The sequence below is a fragment of the Crinia signifera genome, chromosome 7 (genome assembly GCF_055691185.1).
Source record: "Crinia signifera chromosome 7, ASM5569118v1, whole genome shotgun sequence".
NCBI classification, from domain to species: Eukaryota; Metazoa; Chordata; class Amphibia; order Anura; family Myobatrachidae; genus Crinia; species Crinia signifera.
Window position 1 is genome coordinate 180,026,886 of NC_139223.1, and position 15,105 is coordinate 180,041,990.

Sequence of the window (15,105 nt, forward strand, 5' to 3'; positions counted from 1 at the left end):
GCGACCAGGGGGTGGGTTCAGGGGTACGCCCATCATTTCATGGGTGTGCCCACAAAAAGATGGGTGCTCCATGAAAATGCTGGGTTTACCCCTGCAAACCAAATGCAAGCATGTCATTGCCTGCTTGGGGCGGGCAGCTGATGTCACATGATGTCAGCGCCCGCCATGAATTCGGAGATCAGTAGCCATAATAAAAGTCAGTTTAGAAGTTAGACAATAAAGGGTTTTCTTATTTAAATGCAAGTAGATGTATATACATGTCTTTCATATCTCCATGCTGTTTATATCTAAATTGTATTTCTGGTTCATTGGCCTTACCTAGACAATGGAAGAACAATGGAAAGTGCTAGAAAGAAGAGGAAAAATAGAGGGGGCTAGGAAGAAGAGTAACAATGGAATGTGCTAGGAAGAAGAGTAACAATGGGATGTGCTAGGAAGAAGAGTAACAATGGGGTGGGCTAGGAAGAAGAGGAACAATGGGGTGGGCTAGGAAGAAGAGTAACAATGGGATGTGCTAGGAATAAGAGTAACAATGGGGTGGGCTAGGAAGAAGAGGAACAATGGGGTGGGCTAGGAAGAAGAGGAACAATGGGGTGGGCTAGGAAGAAGAGGAACAATGGGGTGGGCTAGGAAGAAGAGGAACAATGGGGTGGGCTAGGAAGAAGAGGAACAATGGGGTGGGCTAGGAAGAAGAGGAACAATGGGGTGGGCTAGGAAGAAGAGGAAATTGGAAGTGGGATAGGAAGAAGAGGAAAACGGAAGTGGAATAGGAAGAAGAGGAACAATGGGGTGGGCTAGGAAGAAGGGGAAAAATGGGGTGGGCTAGAAAGAAGAGGAAAAGGGAAGTGGGATAGGAAGAAGAGGAACAATGGAGTGGGCTAGGAAGAAGAGTAACAATGGGGTGGGCTAGGAAGAAGAGGAACAATGGAAAGGTGTGGAAGAAGATTAACAATGGAAGGGGCTACAAAGAAGAGGAACACGGAAGTAGGATAGGAAGAAGAGGAACAATGGAGTGGGCTAGGAATAAGAGGAACAATGGAAGGGGCTACAAAGAAGAGGAACAATGGAATGGTTTTGCAGAAGAAGGACAATAGAACAGCGTCCTTCACAGACATATTGCATCGGCTCTGCAACACAGCCGATAGTCGATATATCTAAAGATATACTGCATTGGCACATCGTGTTCTGTGTGCGGGCGATTCACCACCTGCCCATGCAGCCACACCAGGAGACAGCGGTGATTGGCAACTCAACTGGGTAGGCACGTGCCCAGTTTTTGACGTCAGTCACGACAGATCAGGCAGTGTGTATGGCGAACACGCTGCCCGATCCATTCAGAGATATATCTGCAGATCATTTAATCTGCAGTTATATCTTCTAGTGTGTATCCAACCTTAGAAGAATACAACCAACATTAGGGGCTTAGTAGAAGAGAAACAACATAAGGGGTTTGGAAGAAGAGAAAGAACAGGTGAACAGCACAAAATGCTCTTACCCCACTGTTGCCTCCCAGTCACACCATAGGCTGACATCCAAGCTTTCCATCTCCACAGTGAACTGCTGCAGACAGTACTCATTCAACAGTGCGGCATACGCAGACTCATTGCAACCTGCAAACACCATCAGTGGTGGAGCTGCAAGGAGAGAAAAGAAATACAAATCCTCTGGTTAGACAAATCCTCTTTCAAGTAAATACCTGTCGCCAATGTCATGTGTCAGAATAACAGACATCATGCCTGTATGTGTATATATTTACATGTAATTGTTGTAATCATGCAGCAAAACCCACCGTTGTTCTCAACATACGAACAGCGCATGATGACAGAAGATGGACAGATAAACACAGAACACAACATTTACTGTACGTGTCTCTGCACCATGCTGGAGAAGAACGTGCTACATTTGGTACATGGTGCATTCTGTAAGATAATAATACTTGTAGGATAATAATAGCATGAACACGACATGGCATCATTGTCCGGGATAAATTTAGAATCGCCGTCTAAAATTAGGACCACAAACATTTTTATTACGACTTTTTTGCATCCAAAAAATCCAAAGGCAAAACAAAGGGGAAAGAGAAACAGCAGCGGATGTTAAAGGAACCATCACGGGGTGGACTTAATTAAACAAAGACACTTTAAAAGGCTTAAAGAAAATAAAGGAAAATACAAAATATGAATAAAATGCTTTCTAAGGTTTAGTAATAAATGCTACAAATAATAAAATCACTTCGTCTATTGCCAATAAATACTGCGTGATGGCCAAATGACAGCAAATATACTGACGGTCATAAAAAAATGTAACATACTTTTATCAGCGACCAGATTGAGGGCCTTATTCAGAACTGATCGCTTCTGTGCGTATTCGGATCTGTCTAGGTAAATCGTGCGTGTGTGGACAAATTGTAACAGACCTGGTTGGTGGTTTTGCATCGTGGTCTGCGGTGAAATTCATGACGGCCAAACCTTCTAACCGGATTACCGGAAGGTACTTGTATCAGCTTTTTTATGAATAGATGAGCTACAACTGGTCAGTAAATTTACCTCAATTTACAATAAAGAATTGTCGTGATCCCCGAAACACCCACCCAGACCTAAAACAAAGGTTCTAATTACTAAGCTTTGCAGATAGATAAGTACCAGCTTCTAAATGCGATTTTGTAGTCTGTGCTTGCATTCTGACAGTTAGGGGCTGATTGGCTGGTAGTTTTTCCTCTATCCACTTTATCCCTCTCCAAAACGTAGCACATTGGGTGCCGGATGACATTCTGACAGTCATTAGTCCAACATTGGAATCCCGACTGTTAAATGCCTGATAGTTGGGATCCCGACTGATAGGGGCTATTCTTCCTCGTGGCCTAATTCCGGGGCATGGCCTATACTCGCGGCTCCCCCGCGAGGCCACGCCCCCATTTTGACGCTATGGGGGCATGACCCAGAGGCTCTGTGAGCCTCTAGCCATGCCCCCAGCCCCCTGTGCTTAGCAGCTGACAGGGGGGACTCCCAACAACCCCCCCCCTCACCGCAGGACACTGCCGGCCGCGGGAGGGACAGCGGGACAGGCCCTGATAATCGGGACTGTCCCGCTGAAATCGGGTCTGTTGGGAGGTATTGAAGAATAGAACCTGTGGTGAGGGCACCCAGCCACCAAGTTCACGACGTGGCAAGGACATCGAGTCCACAATGGGCTTCGTAGCTCTCACTCCCCTCCGTCGGAGTTCCGGCAGTCACGTCTCCGGATTTTCTCCACGGATTAGTTAATAGACCGCTAAGTCACATACGGTACAGAACCATTTCTTTTTAAAATATTATTATTTCTCAGCATAACAGTTGCGTAAAACATCTCTGTAAAACATGTTCTTTACAGCAATCCATCTGGTATTGTTCTCATATTCACAGATTGACCTTATAAAATAAATGAAAAAAATTCAAATAAAAATACATAAAAGCGATGACAGCTCTGATTATTACCCCGATGTTAATCTTGCAGATTACAGACCACATTGTTTCAGGGATGGCCCCTTCCAGACCGCAGCAGTAAACAATCAGCAAATGAATCATGTATTTATTGCCATTGTCTGAGATCGGGGTGTACAGTATTTATGATGCACTTTTTTGCCTAAGTACGTAGTTCCCTCTATCTCCTCCTATGTACTACCGCAGAGATATCACAGCTTAATATCTCATTTCCGGAGCTTCAGTATTGCTTATCGCGTCTTGGCAATGTACAGTGTGACATTATGTAGTAATTAAGATATTGCATATATTTATCTTTTTCATTTATTTTAGCTCTGTAAAACAAAAATAAATGAAGTCACTCAATTTTGTGACATTTCAGGTATTGCACTAAGATGAATTAACTCATATATTATGCTCCACGTGTGGGTTTTAGCTGCAGATTCTGGTCTACATATCAGCAGATGGGAAATGCAGAAAAGACTCTGCCCCATAAATACACTTCTTCTGTTCACACGTACCAGGCATTTGCAATATATACAGCAGCGATCTGACAGGAACAGTACAAGGTGCCGTGACAAGCTCACAATGTGTCATACCTACATCTAACATGTCTGTCATTTCCTGGTAGGCATGAGGAGACTGGAATTACAGGTGTCAGGCATGTAGAGGATGTTACAGGATAAGTCACAATGTGTGCTGACATGCTGGCCTAGCATTATAGTTGCTACACAAACACACAGGGCAGACGACAGGGGGTGCTGTGGGTACAGCTGTGCCGGGACCCCGCCTCTGGAAGGGCCCGGGCAGCTCATTTTGCCATTTTTACCCAGGTCTGCTGGAGGGGCCTGGGTCCCGCTCCCTCTCCCCCCATTGTAGGGAGATGGGCAGTGGAAGAGGTGACAGGCTGCCTTGCAGCACAGCCTCTCTCCCCAGCTCAGCACACGTTGCTTAGTTACATGTGCTTTGTTGGGGAGAGAGGCAGCTGCAGCGGCAGCCAATCATCTCTCTCTCTTGTTTATTTTTTTGTTTCAGAGGGGCGTGGCCACACCCTGGAGGCCCCTCCCCTGCTGGTGGCCGACCTAATGTTTGTAGGCTCCATAGCAAGAGTTTGCAAGGGCCTCTATGTACCTCCAAATAGTGAAAAATGTACATAGCACATATTACTTTGACAGGGAAGGTGGCCCCTCTTAGCACTGGGCCCCTTAGCAGCTGCATTCTGGCGGGGACAGGTGGTGAAGACTGGCGGTGAGCTCCGTCGGAAGGGGACGCGCGAGCATCATGTGCACGCACATCCCCTTCCGGCGGTTGGCGATCTGACTGCCAGACCCCCGCTGAATGAGCCCGGCTGTGCACCCTGTATATAACACATGTAACTGTGACAGGGAAGGTGGCCCATCTTAGCTCTGGCCCTATAGCAGCTGCATTCCTGCATTTATGCTAGTTACGGCCTTGCACAGAGGTGTAGTGCAGCAATACAGCATCGCTGGTCATAGCAGTGATTCAGGACGGAGGAGCGTGTGTATTAATACAACCAGCTCTGCCGCGATTATTAATGGTCAGTATCACACCGGATATCATTTCATTTAGAATGAAAACATCTCTGCGAATTACATCGCAGACACAATGGAGGGATTATATTACATCTCACACCGCGCATGTGCACAGTGCCAAATTCAGAAGCCGGCTGCAGGAGAGGGTTCATGAGATCCCTCTCCTGCAAATATGCCTTCATTGGCATAAAGCATTTTACAATGGTAAATTGTGCCAAAGCTTCATCACTCATCAACATGCCAGTGAGGGGGTTCAACTGCGGGGAATGCCAAAACAAGACACCCTCGCCGTTTAACCCCCGCGCTGGCCGCTCACCCTATTCAACATTCCGGGGAAATACTCGCTGTGAGACGGTGTGGATTCCCCCAAACGGCGAGGTTCGTGGCTAATGCAGGGAGCCCGCTGCATTTAGCCACGAGCCTCGCCGTTTTGGCGGCGGCACACGCCTTTTCCACCTTGCTGTAAAAACCCAGCGAGGTGGAAATGGCGTGCGCGGGGGGGGGGGTAGTTGAATACTGACCCGTGAGCTGTGACGGTGAGCAATCAGCAATGCTCACTAAAGAGCACTGAATACCAAATAGCGGTGCTAAGAGATGATACTTATTGGGGGCATATTTGCAATTACCGATAAAACGTGCCCCTAATTGTTCTCGTACGCTTTTGGTTGGATCGCGCTTAGTCATATGAATCTTGTACATTTACATAAGGCATAAATTGGCCTCAAGAGAAGTTTAAATTCCCTATAGCGGTGGTTATCAGGAGGACGGCAGCTGGGACAGAAGCGTCCTCTCAGCTTTTCTTACTGCGCTCATCAGGAAAATTGGTTTCTCAGTTTTGTGCCAAAGAAATATATATATATATATATACACTGTGTATATCCAAGAGAAGCCGTTAGCCAAATACTACAGCTGCACGTAATCACAGATTTCCAGTAATGACTATTGGCCAATTGATTTGTAGATAATAGAAATGGGGAAAGCGGCTAATTACAGGTCGTTAGATCTCCTGGACAATAATTAATCGGCTTCTTTGTTTCATGCCTGAATGAACATATGAGATGTCCTTTTAATGAGCTAAGTACAAGAGATTTTCATAGACCGTTCGTTAATTAGCTGGACGGTAATGTGACATCTTTGTCCTTCTTTACAAAGAATAAAATGTTCCGGACATTTCCATCTTTCTCTGACCATTTCCAGGATTTTCTGGCCTTGTAGTATAGATTATTAACCTGTTTAAAAATGGCAATCAGCTTAAGTGTATATTGCTGCCTTAAACTGATATACTATGGGCCTGATTCAGGTGCGGTTGGAGATGCTGTCTTGCCTTGGTAACAGCAGTGGTAGCAGAGCCGGCCCTAGCCTAAATTACGCCCTAGGCAAGATTTTGACTGTTGCCCCCTAGCACTGCCACTAGTTCCGTCTCCCCTTTCCCAGCACCATCAACCCTCATCATAGCAGTCATCATTTTGGTGTCCCTACCCGCAATATTTTAAATAGAACCAGCACACCCATTCGGTGCCTTTTTTGCTGAAAATTCGTCTTATTTGCATTGTTATGACCAGCACACACAAGGAGCTTCTGCTGATTAAAATGATATGCAGCATGCCTATATTCTGTGTGCGACTGTGGCTGTACCTGCATACGGAATGCTATGTTACAGTGATTTCCATTAATACACTATTTCATATGCAGAATATAGGCATGCTGCATATCATTTTAATCAGCAGAAGCTGCTGATGCCCCTAGGCATTCCAAATGCCCTAGGCAATTGCCTAGTTGGCCTATGCCTAAGGCCGGCCCTGAGTGGTAGTGCTGTATGTTGATGCAGCAGGAGGTGATGACCTTCCCGACCAGCAGAATTGCATGCGATACATCAGGGGGGTCGAGTCGGAGGTAAAGGTGGCCATACACTAGTAAGATTTATCATCAGATCTGGCTGGTTGGAACAAAAACTGCCATTGGAAATGCTGGAAAACTGACAAACTGTCACTCATCCATAACCATTATGGATGAGTGACAGTTTGTCAGTTTTTCAGCATTTCCAAGCAAATGGTCAACTGTCATTTGCGCTCATCCATAACCATGTTTTTGTTCCAACCAGCCAGATCTGAAGATAAATCTGCATGTGTATGGCCACCTTAAGATGTGCATACAGGTCCGACCTCCGGCTCCAATCCAACGCACACGAGACCACGCATAGGATCGGATGGGATGTCAAACCCGTGCGATTTGAACAGATTTCACCCGATTTCTTGGCCCGATCCATCGGAATCGGGTGAAATCAGCCCAAATTGTGTATGGGGGCCTTAAGACACAGCAATGTGTCACACACTCACCATCGGGCAGCTTGCGGCACCCAAGCCATCTGCTGTAGAGGCCGAGAAATCCCCGTCCAATGGCGTGGATCCCTGGCCTCCTCCTAAACGGTGGTGATGCAACTCCATTTGGGGTAATGGAAGCTGTCGCTGCCCCCTTCTCTTTCCACAGGTGGCAGCAGATGGTCCATCACTGACAGACTACTGACGTCCTGGTTCACGTTGCCGGATCCATTTGTGAACACGCAGAACAATAATTGGTACTTTTCCGTAGCGATTGATACTGGTTAAAATACTGAAGAAAAAAAAACACTGAGCACAATGACATCATATCAATGCGGGACACAAAATACATTAAATCACCTCCAGCAGCCGCCATTGTTATTTCTTCTCAGCAGGACTCAAACAACTGTTTGTGTTGCTTTGTGCTTGTTATCTGCTTCTAATTTGTTTGTTTTTTAAGATGACTAGAGTTTGGTTGGGTGTCTAAAGTCAGACTGGCTCACCGGGGCACTGAGAGTAAGGGGAGGAGCAAGGGAGGATTAAGGGGAGGAGTCCCACACAGCAATCTACGGATAAGATTGGTGTTTTTTACACAGATAAGGTAAGTGTGCCTAATAATATAATGGGGCAGATGTATTAAGATTTAACAATCCAAGGGTGATAAGGAGAGATAAACGTCCAGCCAATCACCTGCTAACGGCCACAGTGGCGGATCCACCAAGGGGCGACTAGGGATGGTCGCCCCGGGGCCCCCACACATCAGGGGGGTCCGGGCAGCATAGGGCAGCCTGCTCTCTTGTCACACTGTCTCTGGACCTACCCTGCTCTCCCCGCCTGATCACCCTGTGTCCCAGGCGTCATAAAGTGGCCGTGCCTGTGCAGCAGCTCCTACTCCAATAGGCAGCGAGAATAACTACTCCGGCGAGTGCTGAGTGCTCTGGGGGGGGGGGGGGTCCTGCTAGGGGTGGTTATGAGAGGTGAGGAGGGGGCCCCCACAACTTTTGTTTTCCAGGGCATCCACAGACCTTAATCCGGCCCTGAACTGCCATGTCACAGGCTGTGTTTGAAAAAAGTCAGTAAGGAGCTGATTGGCTGGACGTTTATCTCTCCTTATCACCCTTGCATTTATCTCTTGTTAAGGCTTAATACATCTGCCCCAATATGTGCTAAGGGGCCCACACACAGGGAGATTAGCATTCTGAGCGATGATAGATCACTCAGACCGTTGCACAGCGCTCAGCACACAGCGCTGCTCAGCAATGTGCCGCTGAGCGATCTGTCAGGGCCAGTGTTCTCCGTGAGAGCACTGGCCTTGTCATAGGCGACCCCGGCGATTAACTAGATTTATCCAGCGAGCTTGTTATTAATCGCCGAGGCTGCGAATCGCTGTCGCTATGCCCCCACACACGTGAGATCGCTTACAAAATACCCCCTTAATCGCTATTTGTGTAGCCCCCAGGGTACTAGGTGGACAAACAGAATGTTGACACATTAAAAAGCTCTACATAGTTATTAGGTCGATGCAAGCAATATGTCGACATGGGGAAAAAGGAGTCGTATTGATGTGTATTTTTGCGGTGCGTGAGAAGAGTCAGTTGACCCCTCACGTGCGAAGATTCACCATCAGCGTCACAGCAGCTGTAAGACCCCCAGGAGAGTTGTGAGTCAGAATCTCAAGAGGGGAAATCAGCAGCAACTACGTCCAAAGCAGGCGAGGAGGCCGCTGAATGGATGTAATAGAGAGTGACGGCGGCTGATGGGGAACTAGGCATCTAAAGCCGGTAAGTGGTTTGACATGAGTTCTGTCCCATTAATGAACGGAGTCATACACTGACATGCGCTGCTCACGCTGTATCCCATTTGCCCATAATTGTTGTTCTCCATAGAGAGCACAGTCTCATTCTATCACAGTTATGCCAGACACAGTGCCGGGGTGTCAGGAACATTCAGATCCAGCATAAAAATACCAGCTCACGTTTCTCAGCCTCCCTCAGGAGGAGGAAAAGATGCAGCGGGTTTTGGCAGAGACACTTGAAGTACAGTATTCATAAATGAGGCTGCATTCTGCAAGCTTCAAGCCGGGTCTTAAAGGGACCCCATCCCCTATACACAGTAATAGCAGAAAGCATAGCAGGTCCCAATGGCATCACTCTATTGGGGCAATATTTGGAATCACAGAAACTGAAGACATAAAATGCTGTTTTATTGGGATGCAGTCATGTGGTCAACAGTCAAAAGGTCAAACGCTATTGGTCGAAAGTCAATCGGTTAACAAATGACAAGGTCGACCCTATGACCCATGCCCATTTTATTTGGGCCAATCATATTTTCTCTACTATTCCTGAACATCCGGGAACTTCCGAATATTGGATAGTCTCCACGGACTACATTGATCGACTTTCCACATCAACCTTCAACTGTGGTGCCAGTTACCAGCCTTTCAGCGTTTGCAGACCATCAGCCTCGAATAGTGATTGGCTGCAGCCTGAGGAGGCCGGGGAAGACAGTGAATCCTACTGGGGACATTATGTGTAAGCGGCACTGCTGGGGGTGTTATGTGTGTAAGCAGGAGTACTTGGGGTTATTGTATGTGTAAGCGGCACTACTGGTGGTGTTTATGTGTGTAAGTGGCATGACTGGGGGCATTATGTGTGTAAGCAGCACTTCTGGGGGTATTGTGTGTGTGTAAGCGACACTACTGGGGGTATTATGTGTGTAAATGGCACTACTGGGGGTGTTACAGTATGTGTGTAAGCAGCACTTCTGGGGGTATTGTGTGTGTAAGCGGCACTACTGGGGGTTTATGTGTTTAATCAGGAGTACTTGGGGGTATTGTATGTGTAAGCGGCACTACTGGTGGAATTATGTGTGTAAGTGGCATAACTGGGGGCATTATGTGTACAAGCGGCACTACTGGGGGCATTATGTGTGAAATAAACCCCTGGCAATGTGCAAGTAATTAGAAGGCTTACTGTGTGGCATATTATGTAAGGAGCATTTTGGTGTGTGGGCCTTATGTAGTGGGCATTTCAGAGTGTGGCATAATGTGTATGGGGCACTACTTTAAGGAGGTAAAATGCTAAATAATGTAAGGGGCATGAATCAGTTTTTTTTTTTGCTTCCTTGTGGTGTCTAGGTATCTCAGTTTTAAAAGTGGGGTATAAGGTCTTTTCCTGCGAGTTACACCCCCTTTTTTGAATGCTTTGTGCACACATTCTTTATTTTCAAAATGTCTATGTGGGTGGGGGGGTGCATTTTTAACTGTTTACCCTCGGAGCCCAGTTTGTTTGCTGAAAATGCCATATTGGGAGGTGGGAGGAGCAGATAATTTTTTTTGGCAGGGGGGAGCCATCTTTAAAGTTACCCCACTGCTCATCCCTACCCTCAGTCTCACTGCTGCTGTATTTGTGTCACTCATGTTAGTAACAGAGGCCAAAGTGAATATTGTCAGAGTAGCCAACGATTGTTTACTGGAAGCAAATAAAGTATAGGTAAGGCAAGTAATGACAGGGCTCAAAGCAAACAGACCATGTTTATATGTAACACTCTGTCATTTATGTAGGAATACAAAATGTTGGCAGGTTATAAATGTTTTGTCTGTGCATATCTATTAAAAGCACATGCACCGGCCCACAATAGTTTATGTACCCAAAGACAAAGCTCGGTCCAAAGATATGGGAAGGGTTCCATCGTCAGTCTCTGCACCGATCACTACTGAAACTATGTTTTGGCACCATCAGCTATCCAGTGACGGAACAGCCCAATCCAACTCTGTGCCCAGATCAGACATATAATACACATATATTCCATACACTTCTGTCCATTCTGGCTTCTTGGAGATTTATATTGATTGCAACAGCAATAACTCCACTTTAATGATCAGTTAATGACCAATACAACCTCTAGTCTACAACAATTGTGATGTCAGGATGGCACACATCACAATGGTATTAGCTGGAAAGTTCTTATCATCAGTTTCAAGGTTTTATACTCTATCCCACCATCTAGTACTGGACACATTGCTCTGTAATATGTATACTGGGCATCAGCTGGTGAGGCTGTGTACTGTATACTGGTCATCAGTTGGTGGGGATGTGTACTGTACACTGGTCATTAGACATTGAGGCTATGTACTGTATACTGGGCATCAGCTGGTGGGGCTGTGTACTGGTCATTAGACACTGGGGCTATGTACTATATACTGGTCATCAGCTGGTGAGGCTGTGTACTGTATACTGGTCATCAGCTGGTGGGGCTGTGTACTGTATACTGGTCATCAGTTGGTGGGGATGTGTACTGTACACTGGTCATTAGACATTGAGGCTATGTACTGTATACTGGGCATCAGCTGGTGGGGCTGTGTACTGGTCATTAGACACTGGGGCTATGTACTATATACTGGTCATCAGCTGGTGAGGCTGTGTACTGTATACTGGTCATCAGTTGGTGGGGATGTGTACTGTACACTGGTCATTAGACATTGAGGCTATGTACTGTATACTGGGCATCAGCTGGTGGGGCTGTGTACTGGTCATTAGACACTGGGGCTATGTACTATATACTGGTCATCAGCTGGTGGGTTTGTGTACTGTATACTGGTCATCAGCTGGTGGGGCTGTGTACGGTATACTGATCAGCAGCTGGTGGGGCTGTGTACTGTATACTGGTCATCAACTGGGGGGGTTGTGTATTAATGCTGGTTATCAGCTGATGGGCCTGTGAATTGATGCTGGTTATCAGCTAGAAGGGGTCTGTTTTGTATATTAGTCATCACACAATGGTGCTGTGTACTGTATACTGGGCATCAGACGTTTGGGCTATATATACTGTACACTGTCATCAGCTGGAGGGATTCTGTACTGTATACTGGTCATCAACTGGTGGGGCTGTGTATTAATGCTGGTTATCAGCTGGTGGGCCTGTGTATTGATTAGGGTTACCACCTAGTCCCTTTAATTCCGGACACATGTTAATTACACAGGTTCTGTGGCAGTTTAAAATCAGGTGAAGTGGAGTCTTGAAGTCAGCCAGCCACAGAACCTGTGTAATTAATATGTGTCCGGAATTAAAGGGACTAGGTGGTAACCCTAGTATTGATGCTGGTTATCAGCTGGAAGGGGTCTGTACTGTATATTGGTCATCACACGATGGTGCTGTGTACTGTATACTGGGCATCGGATGTTGGGGCTATATATACTGTATACTGTCATCAGCTGGAGGGGCTCTGTACTGTGTATTGGTCATCAACTGGTGGGGCTGTGTATTAATGCTGGTTATCAGCTCTTGGGCCTGTGTATTGATGCTGGTTATCAGCTGGTGGGCCTGTGTATTGATGCTGGTTATCAGCTGGTGGGCCTGTGTATTGATGCTGGTTATCAGCTGATGGGCCTGTGTATTGATGCTGGTTATCAGCTGGAAGGGGTCTGTACTGTATATTGGTCATCACACGATGGTTCTGTGTACTGTATACTGGGCATCGGATGTTGGGGCTATATATACTGTATACTGTCATCAGCTGGAGGGGCTCTGTACTGTGTATTAGTCATCTGCTGGGTATTGAGTTTAGCCCTATAAACTGATATCAGTGCCTGGCTCATCAGATGACGGTGTTCAACCGTTGCCTGTGGTCACCATCAGATGAGTAGACTTGGTAAGGGACATCAGATAATTTGACTCACTTTGCACACTTTTTGGGTAAGATAATGAAATGCTGCGCTGTGCAAGGGTGGCATCATATCGCCTCAAAACATGGCAGCCCGGCGACTGACTGCAGCTCGGCTGCGCAACCACTGGACTACCTTTTAAAGCTCTTTGCCGTACAGTGAAGAGCTTGTATAAGAGGAATTAAAAATAAAAGAACAGTTGGGAACACGTGGACTGGATGCGTACTGTACTGTGCTGCAGATTCTATAACCGCTAACTATGTAACTGACCCAACACACCGGCATTTTTAGTTAATTGACAAATTGGCCCCAGTAGCCAAAACCCTCTTTGTTTGTCTTGTTATTCCCATATCGCTAATTGAGCTGACATAGGTGCAGCGTGAGAAGACTAATGTATTAAACAATGCCGTTCTGTATTAAGTGCCAAGATGTCAATATTTGGGTTTAGGTGTTACGGATACTTAGTGTGTTGTCTAAACAAAGAGACTGTCAGTGTCAGTAAATACCAGAGACTGCCAGTGTCAGTAAATACAAGTAATTGAACCTATACTGATGTCTCTATTTTCCATTTGACTATTGTGATCAGGTTACAGTACCCATAATGCAGTTTGTGGGTACAAACGTTTATTCTCACCAGTTATTTATACCGCACATTCAAATTCTGCAGCGCATAACTGAGAATAAGTGTCCATTCACAAAAAAAAAACTGTCACCATTCTCCATGGCCATCTTTAAAGCACTAGATGAGACAGGTGGTATTAAAATGATGTTGCTATAAAAGCGACCACATATGGCGAGCCACGCCTCTTCAGCACCACATATGGCTAGCCACGCCTCTTCAGCACCACATATGGCTAGCCACGCCTCTTCAGCACCACATATGGCTAGCCATGCCTCTTCAGCACCACATATGGCTAGCCACGCCTCTTCAGCACCACATATGGCTAGCCACGCCTCTTCAGCACCACATATGGCTAGCCATGCCTCTTCAGCACCACATATGGCTAGCCACGCCTCTTCAGCACCACATATGGCTAGCCACGCCTCTTCAGCACCACACACTATTTCATAGGCTCCTACCAATTAATTCTCCCAATTTGCTCTTCATCCCCCAGGTGCTAGTTAAGGTACTCTTGCTGAACGCTGGTCTGCTAACCTGTCACAGGGAATTAGAACGTGTGTCTGCCAGACCTTTCAACAACAAAGGTTTTATGTTCTGCAAAGGTAATGTAATAAATTAGAGCAAAACAGTAATATCTAAGGCAAAATAACATAAGTAGTGCAAAAAGAGAAATGTTTTACACAAATCCGATATAATAATAAGGCTTAGGCTGCTCCTTACCTCTATGGGGGAATTCAATTATTTTGCACCTGACAGAGGAATTCAAATGCTGCTCCCCCGCATCTATCCTTTACTAAAATAAGTGCAGGAATGGAGGAGGGGTTTAAGGATTGGCCGAAATTTCCATGTGATAGAGTTCAATGATATATTTTCTGTTTAAGGTCTATTACTCTATTATATCAGTTTGCTATGCGCATGATCTGCTCCGCTGTTGTTCTGGGAATACAGACACCGTAGTGTGAGCTTAACCCCAGTTTGCTTCTATAAACATCTGATCCCTGTGTAAGGTCCTCAGTTTTCCATCTTTCTATCACACTTATTGTGTTCTGTGTTTATTACTAATGTGTGAATATTGCTGCAGGCACCAGGCCTCAGATATATCGGCTACTTAGCAACCCCCTGTTATGGATTAAGTTGGTTACGCGGAAATGGCTTAAGGCCCCATACACTACATAGATATATCTGACGCTGAAGTCGGATGCAATTTCCCTTGAACTCCCCCTGGACCTTCCTGGGAGTGATTCCAGACGATATGGTACTTTGGTGTCATTTTTCCATAAGATATATCTCATGCGATTGATCAAGCCGAGATAAATGCAATATATAGTTTACAATTGTACCATACGATATATATGATGGGCTGGGTTAGGGGGCTAGAGGGACTGGAAACATCAGTCAAACTTCCTGCGATATAGCACATACGATATATCGCATGCACAAAACGCACTCCTTTTCAGATGATATATTGACCCGAATGCCCGTAATCGGCCA

At 46.0% G+C, this 15,105-nt stretch overlaps 1 protein-coding gene across 1 annotated transcript in view; it reads right to left on the reverse strand.

Moving 5' to 3' along the window:
* Positions 1-15,105, reverse strand: part of RAMP1 (receptor activity modifying protein 1) — a 62,262-nt gene that overhangs the window by 23,433 nt on the left and 23,724 nt on the right. The window contains exon 2 of the mRNA XM_083154510.1: positions 1,496-1,634. Within this exon, the coding sequence (XP_083010636.1) occupies positions 1,496-1,634 (139 nt within the window). The remainder of the gene's footprint in view (positions 1-1,495; positions 1,635-15,105) is intronic.